Raw genomic sequence first — 23,963 nt, forward strand, 5'->3', positions numbered from 1 at the left:
GTTTAACGACGTCAGTTAAGTCGTGGACGCGACTGTAACGAATTTCAGCAGACCCTAATTTGACGACGGCAGACCGCACCCCCACTTCGGAGCGGGTGCTTGAAGCGCAGACCAAAATAAATAAAAACTTGCCAAGAGAGCGGAACTCCAACGATGAGTTTTTTTTTAAGAATATCGTCGCCGTCTCTTGCGGCGGTTTTATTATGATTATTAAGGTTAACCCTGCTGCGCCACAAGATCAAATTAAGCTTCCCTGCATTCGTCAGATACACAACATAAAACAAATAAAAAGCCAAACATTTCCATTTGATATGCTGATCGAAGCAAAAGCGTTGACTTAACTACATACAAAATAAACCATAACAACATTACAATTTGTGTTTGTTTTTCTCTCACATTTATACTTATTGAATATATAAAAAGTTATTCACTATTTATAAATTTGATTCATTTCTTTTCGTTTTAATAAAATCGCATATAAATTGTAAACTAGAAAACAAATAAACAATGGTATTATGTTTTTAATATACAAAGTAGAATATGATTATAGAAAAGTTCGAGCCAAAGACAGGAGGACAGAAATATGTAATTGCAATCGACTTTTCTACAGGTTATTTCCTCTATAATACAATACTAAACGAAACTGCTATTCTAGCTAGTATGTCTGACCTATCTTTGAATTGAAATCATATAATTAGCCTTGGGACTTTCATAAATAGCTTGTAACTGTTCAATTTTGCTTTTCATGTATTGGCATTCCGAAAATGGTTCTTTTCGATTATTTCATTGTTTTTTTTTCTTCTTAATCATTTTTTTTTTGTTTCAGTTATAAAAAATATTTAACAATTGCTTTCATTTTTCTAGTGTTTTATCTTTGTTTTGAGTTTGTGTAATGTCAGTCGTTCCTATGCGCAAAATAAATATACATTTAGTTAAACAAACATTAAAATGATTACAATATGTGACTACGTTTTGCTTGTTCCATTCTAATTATAAAAAACATGAAAATCATTAAAATTTATTTTATGACATGAAAAATTTAGAGATGACGACTTATAAAAACACTTTTCAGTAAAAAATGTAGAACGTGAGTTATCCTTGCTTCTGTTTTCTTTTGCACTGTTACGTGCAGATGTGGAACAAAAAGTTTTATACAGATGACGAGGAGGGATTTCAAGGATCACTTTTCCATCATTTATATTTTTAGATATTTATTGACGGTTGATGTCTTTACACCAGAATCATATGGTTTGGTTTATTCTGGCTGACTTAATTGGTTTGTTGGCTTTGTATTGTTGAAGCTACTTATAATTTAAAAAAAAGTGATGAGTATTAAATCGACTCCAATGTAATGTTTAGGAACAGCAACGTGAATATGCGGGTGCCTTCTCTTGTCCCTGACGATGTACAACGACTCGCTCTAAGTTCTCATTCACTTCTTTACCTGATGTCTTATCTAAAATTGCTTCGGCTAATTCGCAGAATGCACGATCTATATTGATATTTGATTTTGCCGAGGTTTCCATGAAGCGGATGCCATGTTCACGGGCTATCTGCAGTTTCAATTAATTTGAAAAATATTAGTAAGGGCCCTAAGTATAATGGGGGAGTAAAAATCTTACAGCTTCGCCACGCTCTCTGCTCACAACACGTTTGTCTGTCATGTCACATTTGTTGCCCAGAATCATTTTCTCCACGTCTTCATTTGCATGCTAGAGGGAAAGGTAATCATTATCAATTTCAAATTTATTAGGGATATAATAAGAAAATAATAAGTAAACAAGTCGGGAAACCGGATGCTTGATGCTTCGCTGAGCGATTTAAATATCCCGAATTAAAGCTATCGCCAATAGAGAACTGCGTAATGAAATTGGTTCACACATTAACGCAACCTGGTTGAAGTGGCATTCCACAACTGGTGTTCTTTGTGATCGACGTATCAGCGCCCGTCTCAAATCTAAAATTTACCGGAATGTCGTCCGTCCTCTCTATGGTTCTGAATGTTGGCCGGCTATAAAAGACAATAAACCGCGTCTTACAGACGACTAAGAGGAGAACCTCGAGACACGCTGTAGCGCATTAGCTTGCCGGCCGTGATGCACTAGGCGAATGCCCCAAGGCTTAATTAATGCGATCAGACCCGAGTCTGCACGGGGACTCATCTGAAGTGGCAATAGTCACGAAACCTTACCAGGGGTATACTGGTACCATGGGAACCGGGATAACCCTTGGATCCACATACTTCAGGAGAGTTCCTGTTGTATGTGCGTTCAGCTCGGTTGTTTGCGGTTGATCCCTTAGTGGGAGCTTCATGGGGGTTGTGGTTGCGTTCAAGCGAACAGAGACCTTCGGGTCCCAGCGTGATGTCTTTCAACACGGGTGCCGTACTCCTTAGTTCGGTAGAGATTTTGGTAGGTCTTGCATCCACCAGTATGAATGTTGAGCCATGCACTCGGCATTGACTGGTACCGTTGTTGCTGATCACAGCGGAGCTCTGATTGTAGTCACAAAATCAATCCGTGTCTTAAAAAGACCGTGGGATTAAGTCCACGAGACAGGTACTCACGTAAAACCCCCCAAAGACTCACATCCGAAATGAGAATATCCACGATCGATATGGGCTTGCACCGATCGTCGAAAAACTATGACTGAGGCGTTTTGGATGATTTGGTCACGTTATTCGCGCTAACGAGAATTCACTTACCAATATTAGTCTGATCATCGAAGTCAATGCTAAACAACCAAAAGGCCGGCCGAAACAACGGTGGCTTGATACGCTGGATGGAGATTTAAACCCCTCGCGATTACATCCAGATCGGGCATTTGATGAAATAAAATAACGAAACCGACCCCGATTGTGAATCGAACAAAGACTAAAGAAAAAGGAGATGTGAGGAGCGACGAGTGCATGAGAGCTCCGTGTTACATAGCTAAAAATTCCATTGCCCTCTGTTTTTTAAAAAGCGATTTAAATAAATCCTTTGCCCTATATTGTTGATAGTCAAACTCATACGCTTTACACTCTTTAATATTATTAGTGAAGAATTTAACCTAAATCAGATATAAACAAGTCGAGAAACTGGAAGCTGGACGCTTCAGGTACGAAAGATTTTGTGTATTTTTTAGTACGTAGCACGTAATATATGCATATAAAGGGGATAACCTTTCGGGTGATATTGACATTCATAGTCTTGAATTTTCAAAGAAGCAGCAACTTTGATGTATTACAACTTTGTTAGTAATGGTGCGATTTCCACTAAACTTGGCAAAATCTTGCTCTATATTATAGCCTACATCACTGCAATTTCGTAATGCTAGGATGATCTTAAGGGGGATTTTGCTGCCAATTACTAAAAATTATACTAATATACTATTATTATCTTTATTTGAACAGGTATCGATATGAAAAGTATTTCGGAGGCCAGGCACTCTATAGTAGCAGCCTCCTGATTTTTTTCATATTTTTCGGTTGGGTAGTTTTTGAGATTGGCCCCTTTAAAGAAAGTATCACTTTCAACCCCCGCACCTTTCCAACAAATGTCAAAACTAAGACCGGCCTCGAAAAGTATTAACCGAGACCTTTAATTTGATACCCCTCTTCTGCATGTATGGGGACCGCCCCTTAAATTCGATGTAAAAGAATGGAACTCATTGTATGGGTGAGCGTTCGCAGTCTCCGCCTTTCTACAAAATGGTGGTGTCAATCGCTATAACCGTCTCAGAGAAAAATGCGTGTGACGGACAGACAGACAGACAGACAGGCAGTTTTGTTTTACACAAAACCTTAAAAAGGGCTGGGGGGAACGAGATTCTTCAGGCATGAAATTTTAATATTTCACTCGAATGTCAATTATTCTCGTTGATTATGACGTCAGCATCAAGCTTAAGATGCTGTTAATTCGCACGAAATTGATAAGTTTGAACTGCTATAACTTTGACACTAATAGTCGGTTTTTCATGCCCTCATGCCCTCTATGCCGTTACTCCTAGGATGTACTTAAGGGTAATTTTTCAGTCAATTTCCAAAAATTTGGCAATAGACTATTAGTAAGTTTATTTGAACAGATCTCGGAATGGGACATATTTTGACGCCTAAATTTCAAGCGCACCACCCGAATTTTTTTCGAACTTTTGGGTTGGCTAGTTTCCGAAAATGAGTCCTGTCTCACTTTAAGTGTGTACATTTTGACTCCTTACTCGCACACTTTACAATTCATGTCAAAACTAATATCAGTTTCGGTACTAACCGAGACCTTTCATTTGATACCCCACACGACTATATCCAGTGAAAAAAAAATTTAAATCCCCTTTTGTTTGTATTTGTATCAAGAGCCCCCCTTTAAACTGCATGCAAATTTATGTCACACACTGTATGCGTGGGATTTCATAGTTCCCATATATTCACCAAATTCCGTTCGGAAAAGTGAGTCTAACAGACAGACAGACAGTGAATCGATTTTAATAAGGTCACAAAACCTTAAAAAGGTTAATTTTCTCGGAAAAGAATTACGCCCTCTTTTCTGAGGCGACAAAGTTTCTCAAAAACAGGTTCTATTCTCGAAAAAATTCCCTATTTCATGAATAAATATTTCTTAGGAGTCTATCAGTAATTTTACCTTTACTTTGACATCATCAACAACGAATCATGAATATTTTTTGGAATTTAATCTAATTTAATAAGAAATGAAATAACGCAAGATTATTCGCTTACCTCGTCTATATTTCGTAACCACTTTACAATATTCTCGAAACTTTTCTCATTTGTTATATCGTAGACTAACATTATACCCATGGCACCACGATAGTATGAAGTTGTAATTGTGTGGAAACGTTCCTGTCCGGCTGTGTCCCATATCTGAAGTTTGATCTTTTTACCGCGCAATTCAACGGTTTTTATTTTGAAGTCAATTCCTGCAAAATTAAACATTACATCAGACTATATTTCATGAAAATGAAGGGTGATATCAAAATCTTCTGAATCAGTTTATAGTCAAAGTGGGAAACTTAACAGAATCACATCAAAGTTAAACGTCTCGGATTAGTGAAATTTACTCAATAAACCACAATAAATTTTAGTAGACAGACGCAGAATATTGACCTGGCATTTAGTTAGCAAACTCATCGCAGAGCTCAGGATTCATCCTGCCCTAAGGTAGGTTTTTTTCGCTTTTTCGTATTTTTGCCGATGACCTTACGATGATTGTAGACGTAAAGCACACCGAAAGTATGGAAACAATGCATGCCACCTAATTATGGTCGCGAATATTCAAACTTTTAATTTAGTTCTAATATTTTCATCTTATATGAATTGTGTCTGATTGGACCCAATTCGTTACATACACAAGATATCTCTCTTTTTCAATTTCTTTTACCCACTGGGCGAACGCAAGCGACAGGAAGATCGCAGGAGTTTTGTCGATCGCTCTTGAATTCAGGTGGTAAAGAGCGTTTTCCAGAGAGGAGCGCCCGTGCTGTGTGTGCGAATTTTCCAAAAACAATAGTTCTGCCGTTATAGCGCGGCAAAAATTTTATAATTTTTATCAAATGCGTCGCATTAAAAAAGGAACAAGTACTCAACTCATTAAAACATGAGTACGAAAATTTGAAAAAACTGGATCAACCGTAAGCAAATCTCGGACGGAGCGACTAAGATCATTTTAAAGTGAACAAAAAATGTATAGAGGCTACCTCAGTCCATTAAAGCGAATCCCTTGCAAAGGGGCAAGTGTCTTAAATTTTCCCAAAAGTTGCATACATTGCATAATGCATAGAAACTTGCGTCTCCACCCTTACAAGATACAATTGGTCCAAAAATTAAAGTACACAGATGGTGCTGATAAGCTTATCTTCGCTAACAAAGTGGTTGATCGATTATCGTCCTTCAACATTTTATTTTCGGATTATTTTCACCTTAACGGCCACATTAACAAGCAGAACTGCCATTACTGCAGTTCAAAACATCAACATGAAAAAAAACACAGAAGGCAATTGCCAATAAGGTCAAAAGAATTCTGACCATTTCTCGACAACTTATTGTAAAATTAGATTTTTGTTCTTATTGTTTCTCTTCTTTGCCTATAAACCGTTATCAAAAAAATTTGAAACCCTACAGTGGCCATTAGATTTAAGTGTGATGTCGGTACCAGTATTAATTGGCCTGTAATTTTTCGCTGACCAAAAAAATCGTACAGTAACTCCTGCATTCAAAGCTATCTGTAAGATATTGTTGGTAATTCCAATAGGATAAAGTCGTTTTTCTTGGAAAATTAATATCCAGGGAAAGTGGCATAAACTGGCGTCCATGCAGCCCTGTTTCGGCAACAAAGGATCTTTTTCTTTCAACTAAAACAGAATATCCGCGAAAAATGGCAGCGATCAGGGAGAACACGTGCCGAATAGTTTTCCGTTCAGGTGGGGTCACTACCTGGAGGAGTATGAGGAGTGGAGGTTGAGTATTGACTCTTCCTTGTGTTTAGACGAAGTAGATACCCCAAGCGCCATATAACAGAAACTCGAAACTATTGTACTAGTATCAAATTCCCAGTTGATATGCAAGCCATTGATGTTATGAGAGAGCTGACGCTATAACTATAACTCCGCCATGCTATTAACATAGTATGCTGGTCCCAAGCCCAGGTAAAGGAGGAGGGTTTGAGGCAACGTACTTTGTACTATCCTCAGTAAAACAAAAATAAAATGCTGAGATCAGGCAAAGAGATAAATAGAGTATAGTTGGAGTTATTCTACTATGCTAAATCCTACCTGATTTCTCTTGGTGACAGGTCCCGCGACAGGTCGACCAAGAAAATGCATACAATGTCGTTACAAACATAATGATCGGATTGAGTCACAAGCCTCGGAGAAATACTAGGGCGTCCACCTCAGTCGATGCGGCAGGACGTAAATAAATTAGTCCGAACAAAACAAATACTCAATATGGTGTTAGCATTGCCATCTCAGAGGGTTTCTGTGATGCCATTAAAGAAGTCGAATGATTTGATGATCGGCAGATGAAGCTCATCATTATATCAGCTGATCGCACTATTTACTTCTTCATCGCGTACGCACCACAGACAGGTCGACCTGATGCCGAGAAAGATCTGGCAACTTCTCGATGAAAAGACTTGTCACGTGCCTGCTGACGACTCTATCATCATTGCCGGCAACCTTAATGGTCATGTGGGTAAAAAGGCAGATGGTAACAGATGCCAAAGGAAAGGGGCTCGGAGCGCTGCCGTTCTGCGAATTAAGCCACCGATAAAACTGCGTGATTAACGCAGTGACCCGCCGGACATTAAATGGTGGCCATTTCGTGAGAAAAAAGAAAAAACGATCTCATGAGATTACCAACCATTACGGATGTGGAAGAACCGTGGAACCAAATGAAACAGATTCACAAAGCGGCCTCGGCAACCCTCGGAGTCACATGGCCAGGTAAAGGGTACATCAACCGAGATACTTGGCTCTGGAATAAGGATCTCTAAATGAAAGTCCGTGAAAAGAAATGCCTCTACCGCAAGTTTCTCGACGATAAAACCCTGGCCAATTGGCAAATTTTACAAATTCTTATAGAATGCCAACCGGGAAGCAAAGAAAGCGATCACTATCACCCGAGCGGTCCATTACAAAGATCTTTACGATAAACTGGACACTCGGAATGGCGAGAAAGAACTGTATCAACTTGCCAGAAGCCGACACGACGGCACACAGGATATCGAACACTTCTTCCAACCGTCGAGCCACGACGGATCACAGATGGCGAGAATATCTCGAGCAGATTTCAACTGAAGAATTTGCTGATCCTCCACTTCGACAATCATTGCCGACATTTGAAGCAGCTCTCCTCCTCTCAGCCCAATGAAGTCAGGCAACAAAAGGAATGAAACCGGGGAAAGCCATAAAATCTGACGACATCGCATTTCAACTCTAGAAAGGGAAGAGCTGAGACCCAACACTGTGGCTCTAGTCGAGTTACTCAAGAAGGTGGAACACCATCTGGACTGGCAAGAAAGTACCACAGTTTTAATAAGGAAAAAGAATGTTTAAATTACCGTCCAATCCGAAGATTTTTTAACGCATTCTTGACAACCATATTCACGGAATCGTTGAAATAACCGTGCATTAAGCTGGAACTACTAACGCAATACACGCTGCGCGGTTATTCATGGAAGAACACCGTGAGAAGCATCGCCCTCTTTACATTGCATTTCTGGATCTGGCGAAAGTATTTGACCGTGTGTCCCACGAACTCATCTGGTATGCACTACCACAACACTTTGTGCGAGAAGAACTTGTGCGTTGGGTTCAAATGCTCTACCACGATCCGGAAAGTAAAGTGTGGAGGATGTATCAAACCGATCCGTGTCTCTGTTGGGTGTTCATTCAGGAAGCGCCCTCTCACCACTCCTCTTTGTTTTTATTATGGACACCGTCACACGGAACATTCAACGTCCAGCGCCCTATACACTGCTTTATGTTCCTAGCGTCTAATAGCAAAAATTATCTCGAGCAACTTGTCCAAAAATGGAATGATCACTACATGTAACACGGTCTCAGTTTGAATCTGAATAAAATTGAGTTTTGGATGACCGATCCCCATGAAACGGGCACAATCACTGTCAGCGGCAGTGACCTGCCTAGAGCTGAGCGATTTAAATATCTCGGCTCAATGCTATCAGCCAATGGAAAACTGTCAACCAACATCTCAAATCTAAAATTTACCGCAATATCGTCCGTTCTGTCGCTCTCTATGGTTCTGAGTGTTAGCCGAATATAAAAGACAATGAAAGGCGTCTTACGGGAATGAAGACGAAGATGTTGCGTTGGACTAATGGCGGGTTGCCGTTGTATAATGCGTTCTTTATGGTCTCTTGTTGTTATGTTGTGTTATGTTTTGGTTAGGGCTTTTGATCTCTTTTTTCGGAACACCATTCTCCATTAGTAAAAGAGGGACAAAGACGGCTACGGTTTCGTACCAGGGTAGAGGCAACTAATCAGACGCTCTGCACTGGGAGCAGCGTGATCGAAGCGGCTCGCAGATGTTATACGCTCCCATTTATAATTCGCAAAACACGACAACGTAGATCCGTTCACAATTCAGACCAAAGCTTGACCGGAGCCAGACTTTTTTTTAGGAATTTGGGAGTCCTAAGTCCTCATCCACTTGATGCCGGACCGGACCAAATGAAGAGCAACTTGCTCCCAATCTTTATGGTCCCCGGACTCCTCCTTTTGAGTTTAACACCGAAGGTTCAAAAAGTAACTTTAAAACTAACTAAGTAAAGTCCGTTGACCATAAAGAGTGGGAACAAATTGCTCTTCATTTGGTCCGGTCCGGCATCAAGTGGATGCGGACTTAGCACATCCAAATTCCTAAAAAAAGATTCTCCATTAGAATTCGTAATAGCCTGCCTTTACTATCGACAACACCACGCCACTCACTGTGAGTGCTCTGAGTACTAGATTGTAAGCAACTTTGATTCTATTAGCAGAAAAAGGTCATAGTTCAAATCTCACTGGTGGCAAAAGGATTTGTTATCGTGGCTGGATGTCGGATACCAGTCGACTCAGCTGTGAATGAGTTTCTGAGTCGAATCTGGTTAATAAACTCTGGCGAACGCAATGTTGTTCACATTGCCTCCTACAATGTACTGTAATGCACCGCTCTAAAACACTTCAAGGTCCTGATCCAATTGGATTGTTGCGCCAATGATTATTATTGATTCTGTAGGTAATCCATTACGATATCGGCAACCAAACTTGAGCCTGTGCTGCTATTGAAATTTCGAATAATCACTTGTACGCCACATTGATACAATGGGTAAGCGGATGGATGAAAAACCGAATTAGTCATTCTAAGTACCTCGGATTAAAGATTGACTGGAAGATGAGCTTTTTCGAGCAAATAAAAGCAGGCTGGAGCAAGAGTTTCGACATTAAGTCAGCTAATAGCGAGCGTTGGGTATTCTATATCTACCAGGAGGCGTCTTCTTATAAATGCAATACAGTCCGTTCTACACTACAACCCGTTGTCGTTTTTGTTGCGAAGAAGATGAAGCTCGATCAGTGGAGAGGCTGAATGGCACGGAGTTCCTTGAACTAAAAATTCTCCTGTCGTTGTTAACAAGAAATCCCTAACCTGAAGACTCCCTAGCGCGTTTCAGATTAGTTCTCTGATAACACAAAGTGTTTAGTAGTTCAACGGCTGTAGCAATCCAACATTCTATGCTTACTTGCTTACTCTACCCAAAAAATACTCGTTTATACATATTCCCATAAATTCCGGGAATTACGTTGTGGTGGAGAGGGAGAGTGGGGGCACCTATTGTTTGACCACATGTCCGTTAGTGTTGCGCCACCTGTGTCAGTGTGCGAAGTTGCGTCGCTGTGAGTGCATCGGTTCGCCTGTGAGATTTTTTTAGTAAAACAACTTTTTACATTTCGGCGAAAACGTAATAGCAGATTGTCGAAAACAACGCGCGGCTGTGAAATTTTTTTTCCTGTTGGGAAAATCGGCCACGGAAACTATTGTAATGCTTAAGACTGCTTATGGGGATGCTGCCTTAAGTAAAACCAGAGTTTACGATTGGTTTTCACGTTTTAAAAATGGAGAAATGTCTATTGAAGAATAAACTTCGTTCAGAACGCCCCTCAGCGGCAAGAACTGATGAAAACGTCGACACCATTGATCAACTCCGTGAGATGTCAGGAATGTCATGGAGTTCAATTCAGAGAATTTTATCCGAAGATTTGCACATGAGAAGAGTTGCATTGAATTGTGGTGCTATGAATACGACCCCGAAAAGAAGCAGCAATCAAGCCAGTGGAAGACAGCTGGCTCTCCTCGTCCCAAAAAAGCTTGCCAAGTGAAGTCAAACATCAAGACAATGCTCATTTGTTTCTTCGATTGCAGAGATGTTGTGCACGCGTAGTTCGTTCCTTAGGGTCAAACTGTCAACCAGAAGTTCTACCTGGAGGTTTTGAAAAGATTGAGGGAGAGTATCCGGAAGAAAATGGAAGATCTTTGGTGCACAGGCGACTGGTTCTTGCATCATGACAAGCGCTGGCCCACACCGTCCTTTTCGTGAAGCAATTTTTGACAAAACCCCCATACTCACCGGATCTAGCCCCCTGTGACTTCTTTTTATTCCCTAGACACAAAAGGAATATGAAAGGAAAGCGTTTTGCCACTGTGGAGGAGGTGAAACAAAAATCGCTGGAGGGCTTAAGTGACATCCCGACGAGTGAATTTCAAATATGTTTTGAACAGTGGAAGAATCGTTTGGAGAAGTGCGTTCTAGTCAAAGGCGAATACTTTGAAGGTGATCAGAATTTGGTGTAAAAATATTGAAGTTCTGGCGAAATTCAAAATGAACCGCTATTCAAAATGAACCGTTGATACTCGGACGTTTTGGATGGCATAAACTGACATTCTAGATGGAGGGCGAAAAATCGTAAGTCACCTGATAAAGTAAGTAATAAAGTGCCTCAAAAAACGATTCAGAAAAGAAAAAGGGGCATAGCTCTCTCGCTGACACCAAAGCTCCCAAAGTGCGACAAAAAGAAATCAACGATATATACAACTTATGTAGTTTCATTCATTGCAGATTTACAGAATAAAAGCAAGCATTGCCTTCTTATTTGGGCCAACAAGATAAAGCCAGAAACCCCAATATAAGATGGGATTTCGGAGCTGATATGAAATTTTTTAAACACCCATTGAGACGTAGTATTCAACTTACATGTCATTTCCTAGCGACAAACGATATACAGACCGCATTTTTCACAATTTCCGGTAGAGTAAAAAAGAAATAGAATTTCAATTGATGATAAGAACCCAAGCCTTCATAAATTTGTGTACTTTGTTCGCTCTATCCCATCAAAGGCGAACATGCAACGCTGCCAAACGATAAGCGCACGGGGAAAGAAGAGTTGAATCATCGCCACTTCAGGTATAAATAAATTAGATAAATTATAATTCCCAATCTTATCAGAAAAAAAAATGCGAAACGACAGCCAGCCATGCATTCGTGCACTTGGGCATGGGCCGCTAGTGGGAGGTATGAAGAGAGTGCTGTGGGTTAATATACCGGCATTCTCATGAATGATGCACAGCAACAAAAAACACACCTAGGAACTGACGCAGCTATTTTTCTGAAAGCGTTGCTCTGGGGAAATGCAAAGTATTCTCTCTGGCAATCAGCCGACACCGCCAACCAAAACAACGTTCTGTCTAGTCATTCGACGAGCCTTTTTTCGAGACATTATGCAGCGACAACTATTATGTTACGCAAAAACTAAGATACAGAGGAAGAGACGAAACCCGAGATTTAACAAGCGAAAAAACCGTTCCAACTGCACATTTGCCTCATGACTAATCTCGATTCATTCACCACACTCGAGGCTCACTTGTTACGCCTTTCTAACTCTGTTTCGAGTCAGTCGAAACAGGTAAATAAATTCCAAGCACTGGGGGAGAAAATACGCCCAAAGAACCATTATCCCGGCACTTGGACAAATTACGGCTGCACCCTCCCCGAAACACTTCCACTTCGAAGACATTCTGTTCGTTCTTGACGACGACTCACCTATCGTTGAAATAAACGTTGACGTAAACGCATCGTCCGAGAATCGAAACAATATGCATGTTTTTCCAACGCCCGAATCACCGATCAGCAACAGCTTGAAGAGTAGATCGTATGTTTTCTTTGCCATTGTCCCGCACAAAAGGTATATCGAAAAGACTTGTAAGAATCGTTCTCCTTGTTTCTACACCGAAAAAATTACGATTGGAATTGTCAAATTGGAGAGCTCAGAGCTGAACTGGACTATGAGTTGAGAGACAGTTGGTGTTTGCGCGGTTGGTAGGCTTGGAGGGTGGTATACGAAGAGTTGTCCGGTGCTACGCTGGACCGTGCAACCTTCGCAAAGGCAAGTGCAGCTGGTTCTCAAAACGTTTGGTGAAGTTCCGAATCACTGCTAAAAGGGATTCACGAGCCCAGGCCAATACTTATTATATAAGTAAGTTTCAGATGTGGCCAACGAAAAGTGGCTGTAAATTCTGGCGGAGTCTGTTGATAAAAATGTAATTATGAGTGGATGTTTGAGAACTACTGCAATTGCCTTCCAGCCATAACAGACTTCTGATGAATTATTCAAATTCATTGTTAATTTATTTAATATCACTCAGATTGTCTCTAAGATTTAATAATAATAATAATCGTTGGCGCAACAATCCAATTTGGATCAGGGACTTGAAGTGTGTTTGAATACTTCATTGAAGACCGTAACGGTACACTACAGTAGACTGTAGAAGGCAATGTGGTCAGCATTGCGCTCGCCCGAGATTATTACCCTGATTTCATCCAGGTACTCATTCACAACTAAGTCGACTGGTACCCGACGGCAAATCACAATACAAATTCCATTGCCACCAGTGAGATTTGAAGCGTGACCTTCCGTACGGCAGCCTTGTGCTATCAGCTATCCGGACAGATTTATTCACGTTTATTATATCAAAGTGCTGTATCAGTTCCTATGGGTTTGCAGAATCCATTATCCAAGGCAAGTCAATTTGAGAAATGCTTTTTGCTGGGGAACGCTTCAGCTCTGCAATAGTTGTTCTAATAAACTCGTCCCCAAAAAGGCTTCATTTTGGACTTTCGTATCCGTAGTTTCGCAACCCTAACCTCATGAGAACATTCATTTGTTTGCATGCAACATTTTTTCCTTTTCCTCCTACCGATCATCCATTTGCACCTCCATTATCCTCTTTGAAATTTCAAAACCCCATCCCGATTTCGCATTACACAAATAAATCGACATATTTCAAATACTCAGTTATATATAAACATTTTAATTCCTCTTCGAAATTCCTATCACAAACCCTTGTGGTCAAAGGGTAGTATAGGCCCCAGGATTAGTACCCACGATGGAGCATAAAACCTGGGGAACGCTTGCTGAACCAACACCAACAGCTCTACTACCAAACCCTGTCTCTTCCTCCACGTGGTGACCGCTGAGACCTTTTTCTTAACGGGAAGCTGCAGACAGAGAAGGATGAAGGCCTGTCTGCCGCGCCTAAAACGGGACAAATTGTACCAACTGGTCCTCCAGGTTAGGGGTTGGGTAGAGCCCTACACGGGAAACTGAAGTAACGAAACCACAACAGGAGCCTCGGACTGGACGGATTACACAACGACGAACCCAGCAACGACAAAGGAATAACAATTTGCGCATTTTCTCATGGAACGTGCGCTCCCTGTACAAAGATGAAGCTGCTGAGCAGCTAACCGATACCCTGTCCCAATATAGGGCTGATGTAACAGCGTTACAGGAGATGCGTTGGACAGGGATTGGTTTCCTGGAGAAGAGTCGCTACACCATATATTATAGTGGCCATCCAGCAAACCATGTGTTCGGAGTAGATTTCTTAATCAGCCAAAAAAATCAAACCTGCTGTTATCGGCTTTGAAAACATAAGCAAACGGCTATGCACTCTGCGCTTGCGAGGCAAATTTAAAAACATAAGCCTCATTAACGGTCACGCCCTTACAGAGGAGACTGCAGAGTCGGAGAAGGATACCTTCTACGAGGCAGTAGAACAAACCCCCAGAACATATAGGGGGGCCAATATAGATTCGGACCACTATCTCGTTGGCATGGCGCTCCGAGCTCGAATGACAACACCACCCAGAATCCCCTCTGACAATCAGGTGAGAGTTAATACTGAATCCATCCACAACACAGCCCTCCGCAACACCTATAAGAGGGAAATGGATGCCGCAATAACAAATGAACTGCACAATCACCTGAAGAACGTTATTATAAATACGGCCACAATCATACTTGGTCCCCCTTCACAGACGGAAAAAGGAGAACCAACAGGTCCGTGAACTAGAAAAGTACAGGGAGCAACCGCACCAGGCGCGGAAGTTTTACCAACAAGTCAGCAGCATGAAGCCTTATAAACCTCGATTCTCATCCTGCCGAGACAAAGAAGTGATTTCCGACAGAATGAGCATATTGGAGCAATGGGTTGAGTACTTTGATGAGCTACTGAACAACCAGAACATCGGCGTTGGAGGTCCCGCCAACTGAAGACGACGGACAAATACTGCCACCACCAAGCATAGAAGAAACAGTCCGTGCAATTCATCGGCTAAAAATCAGTCGCCAGGAGCCGATGGAATTACAGCCGAATTGGTTAAATATGGAGGTGACCAGTTACACCAAGTAGTTCATCAACCTGTGCTCAAGGTATGGGACAGTGAATCAATGCCTGACGACTGGCAAAAAGGCATTATCTGTCTCATACATAAAAAGGGAGATATCACACAGGGCAGTAATTATAGAGGTATCACGTTGCTGAGTACCATCTATAAGATATTCTCCGCTATCTTGCTAGGCCGGATAGCCCCATACGCCCAGAACATCATTAGCCCATACCAAAGAGGCTTCACTCCAGGCAAATCAGCAACAGATCAGATTTTCTCTCTGCGGCAAGCGATGGAAAAACTGTTAGAATATGAACATCAGTTGCACCATCTTTTCATCGACTTTAAAGCCGCCTATGACAGCATAGCCGACATAATTCGGACGCGGCCATGAGAGAATTCGGTATCCCGACGAAATTGATCAGACTGACTAGGCTGACCCTGATCAATGTGCGAGGCCAGATAAAAGCACCAGGATCACTCTCCAGACCATTCGACAACAACAACGGTCTACGACAAGGGGATGCCCTATCATGCGTCCTCTTTAACCTGGCCCTCGAAAAAGTGATCCGTGATACTGAGGTAAATGCAAGAGGTACGATCCTCTTTGAGTCCACCCAACTACTGGCCTATGCTGACGATATCGACATCATTGGAAGAACGACCCGAGATGTACAAACTTCCTTCATCCAGATCGAGCAGGCGGCAATCGGGGTGAGATCTTGGGCTGCACATCAATGAAGGCAAGATAAAATATATGGTGGCAACGTCAGCACCAAAATCCAACCAACCAACAACATCAAACCGCACTGGTCAAACGGGAAGAATCAAGATTGGAGACTACAACTTTGAGACCGTTGATAATTTCTCCTATCTAGGGTCGAAAATCACAGCAGCCAACAGAGCCTATTTCAGCTTACAAAAACTGTTCCGCTCGAAACGTCGCACCATAGGGTCAAAGCTGTTACTGTACAAGGCAAATGATCTTGCCAGTCCTCATGTATTTCTCGGAGATTTGGGTTCTTAGCAAGAAAAATTGTGAACTCTTGGCCGCATTCGAGAGAAGAATCCTCCGAACAATTTTTGGCCCCCTACATCAGGATGGACGATTCCGTAGCATACATAACGACGAAATCTATGAACGATACCATGACCGTCAGGTTGTGGATAAAATCCGGCTTAATAGGTTACGGTGGGCGGGTTACTTAACCCGTATGGATGAGGACGATCATTGTTGACTAAAATGACAGCTAAGCACTGATGAAAGGAGTTCCCGAAATACATATCTGCTAAAACATTATTTTTAAAAAGGAGAAACTACGTGTCTTTAACATTAAAGTTTCTATTTCCAGGCCACTGAAAAGAATCTCTCTGTTCTCCTTCTTGACAGCTATGCCTCTCGTAGCACTGAAGTAGGTTTTCGAACTTAGCATAGAGTTGTACTTCTTTCTCTCCAAGTTTTTTTTTGTCGAAATACTCGTGTCATTTAGAACTTTCCAGTTTCAAGTGAAACGGCATTAATGACAATTTTTCCAGATCTTACGTCCTTTTGAATGTTGGGATTATACCTATGGGTATGTAACAACCAAAACACCCATTTCTCCCTCAAGGCTCACTGATCCAGATATTGTTAAGGATCACTACCTCACATAAAGTCGACTTCAACATTGTTACTGTCACAAAAAAGGTATAATAACTGAAAGGAATTAACGGTGGTTGATTGATTCAGACATGCATTGTGGATGTTTAATGGAAAAACAGGAATCTTCATCATTCCAATTATTTGCTCAGAATATTTTAAATGGCCAAACAAAAAATCTCTCTAAACTATTACAATTTATTAAAGGTAAGAAACACTTGTACACAGTGCATTAACATAATACGCAAAAAATACGTGCGTTTTATTGTGACTTTTTCTCGTCAGCTTTCGGTTTTCCTGCATCCTCCTTGAAATGTAGGAAGACGAACGAGAAAACAAACACTCCGAACATCATTGAGAACGCGCTGACGTAGTATGGATAGGCACTTGCAATGAAGCGCTCATACTGGGTGTGTTGAAGCGGGCGCACAGAAACCTGGAAAACAAATAAATATATCTAGCCGTTTATCGTAGAATAAGATAAATCAATCATACCTGTGTTGTGCTGAAAAGATGTGTATAACCTACACGATTGTAATCAACCTTAAACTGGTAAACACCATACACGTCAGGTATCTTGAATTTAGCCACATACACTCCATCCTTCAAATACGATAACCTCATGCGAACGAACGGATCAATTCGTACAAATTCAAGTTGGATGTCCTTTGCCTCGAATGGAATCCATTTTCGATCCTGATAAATTTCAATGGCGATTTTATATACAACTGGATCCGTAATCGTATAAGCGGTTGGCGGTACAATTTCACCTTCACGATGATGTTCTACGGATTTTACTCTCAATCGACCATTCTCCCCGAATACCCACTTGCTGATGGCTGTTGCAACTTTCTCATTTCCAGATTTCTGATATTTAACTTGTTTGCCACCTTGGGCGTTTTCCAGTGATGAAATGAATGCTTCGTCGGAGAAGAAATACAAAGAACCCGAGAATACAACGCGAGCATTGTTACGAGCTTGCAGGGCAGCAATCAATATTGTTCCGCGTCCAACAGCATGAGGGTACTGTGTCACCGGATCTTCTGGGTTACTGTAGCTGTAGGCGGAACTTTCTGCAGTCAACAGTTGCATAACAAGCGGATTTTCCCGATCGGCAATCAAACCAGTTCCCTTGAATATCAACGGATCCGTATTCTGGGCTTTAGGTCCAACTATTACTTCCGAATCAATGAGATTCTTTGGTCTTGTAAGGATTTTAGTGTGATCTCCTGTATCGGAGACATCATGGTTGAGATGATCGACGACCATAGCATTCTCATCGTCTACTTCGAATCCACATTCTGATGCTAATTCGCGAAGTACAAATCCGGATTTCTCACTAACGGCAACCAACACGTTACCACCTTCGTCGATGAAGTTGACAATCTTGTTGGCACTCAATTCACCACCAAATTCCTCAACCGACGGTGCGAAGAGGATAAGATTTTTGTAGAGATATTCGCCATATTTTGAGATTACCAAATTTGGATCGTCAGCTAGTTTGAAGGTCAGTTTATAGTTGCGCTCTGTAAATATATCAAAGTAATCGTAAGTTTAGAGTAGCAATATTCTCTAAATACTCAATTTCAGTGTCAATAGAAACAACGAAATGTATTCAGTAAAAGGATAAATAGTGTTACAATTATTTGCGCTTTATATATCCTATTATCAGTCATTCAGACTTAACAGCTGCGACGCATGGACGGACCGGCTTACCATTTGCTCTGTTCCCACCTGCGCGTCCTTACTTAGGGTGACTTATTTCTATAGGTTTTAAGGCCGATTTACGCAGACTTATCAACAGATGAATCATTAGAGAAATGCACGGGTGCAAACATTCAAAGTAATAATGAGAGTTTCAACCATTGCGTTTGGCAAATTGCTCTCAAACATATATTCTGCGGGAAACAAATAATATAATTATCGAGACGATAGAAGTAACGATTGCACAGGCAGCGGTGAGTTTCGGCGCGAAATATAATGAAAGGTGCATCGTTGCTAACCGCCGCAGTTCTTTCGATAATGATGCCAGGACAGCTCTGCTAAGTGCAATTTCTATTGATAATGATAAATTCGAGATAGCAGAAGGGATTTTATATGGACTTGAAATGGCTGATTGACGGTAAATTGACAATTTATATTAAAAATTCCTTCTCGAAACTTCAAACGTTTTATTTCGAAATGCCTTTTATTAAAAACGGTACCCACTCTCAGAGGAACAGTTTTCAAGTTATAAGTTTGAGATTTTGACAGAAAATTCTTTGTTTCATTTTTTATGTACTTATGCAAGCTTTTCTTTTCTTCAAAATCTATTTTTCACGCTTAAAAGTAGTTGAAAAAAGTGCTAAATTTTGTACTTTTCATTCAGATCGCTTCCATGCTTTCAAATTTCAAAAAAGAAAAGAAACCTTTCATAGGTATAATACATAGTGGCTTATCTACACATTGATAATCTAATCAATGTCCTACATCTGAAGTGCATTGATCCCAAACTAATAAACTTTATGGCGACGGTCATGGAAGGGCCGCATACACCCTCATCAGTGCGCTTTAGAGCTTATCCGTATACATAGGGACATTTCCCAGGGGGATTTGTTGAGTCCACTTTAGTTCTACAAGAGACTGAATCCCCTTTCATGACTACTGAATGATGCTAGAGGGTTAGATGATTTTGCAATAAAATATGGTTTACGTGCTAAGTGCGAGCTGATACACTTGATGTACTTAGATGACATCAAGTTGAATGCTGGTACTGACGGCACCCATAGAAGACTGATGTGAAAATTAGTCATGTTTAGCTGTGATATTCGAATGGAATTTGGATCAGACAAGTGTCGAATCCAAACCATACGCAAAGATCATCACAAGCCGCATGTCGGATATAGCATTGATAACCTTCACATTCAAACTATGGTCGAGACATACTTCTACAAATGCCTGGGAATTCTGCAAAGGGCCCATGCTGGTGATCTGAAGGATGCTTAGCTATCCGAATTCCTGCGATGTGTAAAGCTGGTACTGAAATCGTATCTCTCGGGGAACAAAAAGATATGCGCATTGAATGTATTCGGAATGTTACCGTGGACGGAAACCGACCCGGAAAACGTCCAGCGGCGGATACGAACTATTTTGTCCAAATTCCGAATGCATCATCCAAACTATGCTGTGGAGCGGACGAACGTGTCTCATCACATTGGAGGTAGAGCCGTGGTTGACATGCCGGCACAACATCACCACCAAATCGACTCGCTACGTACTTATTTTTACAGCAAAGAGCAGGCGAGTCCCTTGCTTGCAGCTGTTTGTAAGACAGACTGTGGGCTGACTGCACTTAACTTGAAGGATCCATCTCTCAATCCTCTGAGTGGGATGAAGTCAGACCAAGAGCGGATCGATAAATAGAAGTCGAAGTGAATTGTCTTTGGCAGCCATTTGCCGATTTTAATTTTTCGAACAGATGGCTCTGTGCTGAGTAGCCAACGCGATCCCAGACCGTTTTTTTTTTCGTTTTGAAACGACAATGGTCAAATGGCTCAAATGACCATTCAATTGTTCAATTGACAATTTATAGAGTTCCAATATCGAATGTACCAATGATTTACCTGGCCGAACTTAATTCGATTGTAGTTTGCAAACAAATCGGGAAACCGGAAGCTGGACGCTTCAGGTATAAAAGGTTTTGTGTTTCCCTATGTGAGGAGCATAACGCAGTTCTCCATTGGCTGATAGCATTGACTCGAGATATTTAAATCGCTCAATTCTATCAATGGCAGTAACCTGTCCAGAACAGAGCGATTTAAATATCTCGGGTCAATGCTATCAGACAATGGTGAACTGCATAATGAAGTTGCTCCACGCATTAACGCAACCTGGATGAAGTGGCATTCCACAACTGGTGTTCTTTGTGATCAACGTATCAGCAAACCTCTCAAATCTAAAATTTACCGCAATGTCGTCCGTTTGCCGCTCTCTATAGTTCTGAGTGTGGCCGACTTTACGACTGATACGTTTTGATCACATCCGAAATGAGCATATCCGCGATCGATATGGGATTGCACCGATGGTGGGAAAACTGCGAGCGATGCGTTTTCGACGTAATTCGCGTTAACGAGAAATCACTTGCTAATATTGGTCTGAACATCGGAGTCAAAGGTAAGCGACCAAAAAGCCGACCGAAACAACGGTGGCTTGATACGCTGGATGGGGATCAGGTAGTTGATAAAATAAAATGGCGAGCCGATCACGACGAACCGACCCCGCTTGTGAACGCTGAAGAAAAAGATGTGCGACGAGTGCATAACAGCTGCGTGACATTTATCAATTAATGGAAATCAATTATAAAACAATGTCACTTTTTTTTTTAATTCAAACGAGAAAAACTTATCTCAAATATTTTTCACCCATCACTAATCAGTGAATTTTCTGTAATCTTCGATTGCTTCTCCAGCCTCGCTACCCACAGGTAGGCGAGCCACTCAGGCGAGACACTCCGTGGTGAATTGCATCTTTCCCGTGCGGAGCCCGAACGAATCCTCGCTAATTAGCGTGTGCCTCCACAAAGGCACGTGATAAAATCTCTGTGTTTTGACAGGGAGATATTTGAAAACCAATAACCCCGGTAAATGCAGGAGACACCATCCTCTTTAAGTCCACCATACTACTGGCCTACGCTGACGATATTGACATTATGGGAACAACCCGAGATGTACAGTCTGCCTTGATCCAAATCGAGCAGGCGGCGCGAGATCTCGGGTAGGACATTAATGATGTGGCAACGTTAGCGCCAAAAACTAAAGAACGAACAACATCGAATCGCACTTGTCAAACGAAAACAATAAAGATAAGAGACTACAATTTCGAGACCGTTGAAAATTTACCCAATCTAGGGTCGAAAATCACAACCGATAACAGCAATGACGATGAAATCCGCGCACGGTTGTTGGCTGCCAACAGAGCCTATTTCAACTTACAAAAACTGTTTCGCTCGAAACGTCTCACCATAGGGTCAAAGCTCTTACTTTAAAAGACTACGATCTTGCCCGGAAACCTGGGTTCTTAGCAAAAAAAATTGCGAACTCTTGGCCGTGTTCGAGAGAAGAATCCTCCGAAGAATTTTCGAGGATAGAAAATTCCGTAGCCTATAGAACGACGAAATCTATGAGCGAAACCACGGCCGTCTGGTTGTGGATAAAATTCGGCTCGACAGGTCGCGGTGGGCGGGTCATTTACTCCGTATGGATGGGGATGATCCAACCCGAACAGTCTATAAGGGTAATATCTATGGTCGAAAAAGGAGACGAGGCACACCATGCCTGAGATGGAGCGATGGCGTAGGTCAGGACGTTAGGCAGCTTTTAGGGATATCGAACTGGTGGACCTCGGCGCAAAACCGGAATGTCTGGAGTTCTTTATTAAGGCAGGCCTAGACCGGATACCGGTGTTGCGCTCTTACCGTTGCGTCGTCATCTCGCTGAACTGCTAGCATTCGGGTTAGCTCCAGTACGTACCGACCGGTTATATACATTATCGCGCGCAGTCGATGTTCACGACTGGCAAACCTGTTAGGGGTGTTTCGTTGGTTGACATCCTAGGTGACCGCGTTGGTGCCACGCTGGACGCTGGAAAAAAATCGGAGTGGTGGTCTCGACTTTATGCAGCCAATGTGAGTAGGGGGAAGATACGGCCTAGCACTTCGTATGCAGCTGTATGGCCTCCTCAGACCTTAGACGAAGATACCAGGTAAGGTTTTCTTCAACGAAAAGTCTGCGCATTTCCTGTCTCTGTAAAATGTTCTCCGATTCGTGAAAGCCTATGAACGCCATAGGCGAGAGGCTGTTGAATAAGCGATCTCCGGGGATAGTACAAGTGCTTGGAGCTGCGCTGAGCTCCCCCATTAAACTAAATTAAATTCTAATAAAGCAGACAATCACCGTAAATGCACATCTTCCCGAAAAACATTAGTTGCTATAGTTATTACAGTGGAAATTGGTCAAGATACTTTCCTTCTTTGGAGTTAATTAAAGGCCATGAATACTTCCTTCGCATTTAATTCAATTGCAAAGGTTTTTTCAAAAGTCTTTCCACCAGTGGTAGCTTAAGCACTGAGGAAGAGAGTAAGTAGCTCTCGAAATAGGTATTTACTAACTATTAAAATATATTGTAGTAGGAGGAAGCTACCTAGTGTTATTTTTATAAAGAGATATCACCTCTGGTTTTGTCTAATTAGAAAGTATCCTTTGCAATCACCAAAAAATCATTTCAGTTTGGATAGACCATATCAAACGTTTACAAACTCTCCTTTCCCCAAATCATCTTAACCCAAGCAAGTTAGTAATTTCTCCATTCTTTACTCTAAAGGAAATTTGGTAAGAAGCTATAAATCCTCAAAAATCAAGGAACATATTTAAGCTGTTGGTTATGTTCAGTCAGTAGTGCCAGCCATTTCTTTGAGTTTTGCTATTATCAAACCAGAACGGCAAAAGTACACGTCGATTATTCAAAACAACGATCACAAATGTACTTCCGCAATTCAGAACGATCGAATCCACCTACAAAACTTTATCAAAAGACACGTCACACAAATCGCTTGCCGGCGTTTTCACGTTCCTCAATGACAGGTTGGCTACCAACATCAAAATTTACCTTGCAGTGATTTGAAAAAAATTGAATGTGTTTCTCGGATGGCCAAGTTGTCCAGCAAAACCAGTGTTTCTTCCGGAGGTTCCGCCGTATAGCAGAAAACCGCCAAAGTTAATAAAATTACAAAACTCTTCCACATTTTCGCCGACCACTGACTACTCCTAGTTGACAAACCCGACACCTCTGCACTACCGCCCTTGACAAATTCCATTGATTGAAACAGTGGCCGACAAAACCGATAAGTCAAAGTGTGGAACTTGTGCAATGCTTGGAAAAGTCGTATTGTTTACAAGTTTTTACTGGGAATTAAGTAATTTTTTCTTCTTTAGCATTTGAAAATAGAGCATCGGATATATAAAAGAAAGAAAAGTCGTTGATTTCAATAATTTATTTAAATATTTTCCTCGCCACAGTTATTCAACCTGTCTGACTTTTGACTAGCGGCCAACTTAAGTTGGATTCCTGTGCGA

The 23,963-nt window shown here is 41.4% G+C and overlaps 2 protein-coding genes across 2 annotated transcripts; both read right to left on the minus strand.

Moving 5' to 3' along the window:
* Positions 1–299: 299 nt before the first annotated feature.
* LOC119657002 (ras-related protein Rab-10) lies at positions 300–12,810 on the minus strand. The gene is made up of 4 exons (XM_038063740.1): positions 12,588–12,810; positions 4,712–4,911; positions 1,623–1,712; positions 300–1,553 (listed from the first exon to the last, which is right to left on the minus strand). The coding sequence occupies exons 1-4, from the start codon at positions 12,712–12,714 to the stop codon at positions 1,356–1,358; spliced, it is 615 nt and encodes a 204-aa protein (XP_037919668.1). The 5' UTR covers positions 12,715–12,810; the 3' UTR covers positions 300–1,355.
* A 4,222-nt stretch (positions 12,811–17,032) lies between these two features.
* LOC119658409 (dolichyl-diphosphooligosaccharide--protein glycosyltransferase 48 kDa subunit) lies at positions 17,033–23,719 on the minus strand. Its single transcript, XM_038065805.1, has 3 exons — positions 23,497–23,719; positions 17,350–18,380; positions 17,033–17,290 (listed from the first exon to the last, which is right to left on the minus strand). Exons 1-3 carry the CDS (start codon positions 23,702–23,704, stop codon positions 17,117–17,119), a joined length of 1,413 nt encoding a protein of 470 aa, XP_037921733.1. The 5' UTR covers positions 23,705–23,719; the 3' UTR covers positions 17,033–17,116.
* Positions 23,720–23,963: the final 244 nt, after the last annotated feature.

Source organism: Hermetia illucens, chromosome 5, assembly GCF_905115235.1.
Source record: "Hermetia illucens chromosome 5, iHerIll2.2.curated.20191125, whole genome shotgun sequence".
NCBI lineage: Eukaryota > Metazoa > Arthropoda > Insecta > Diptera > Stratiomyidae > Hermetia > Hermetia illucens.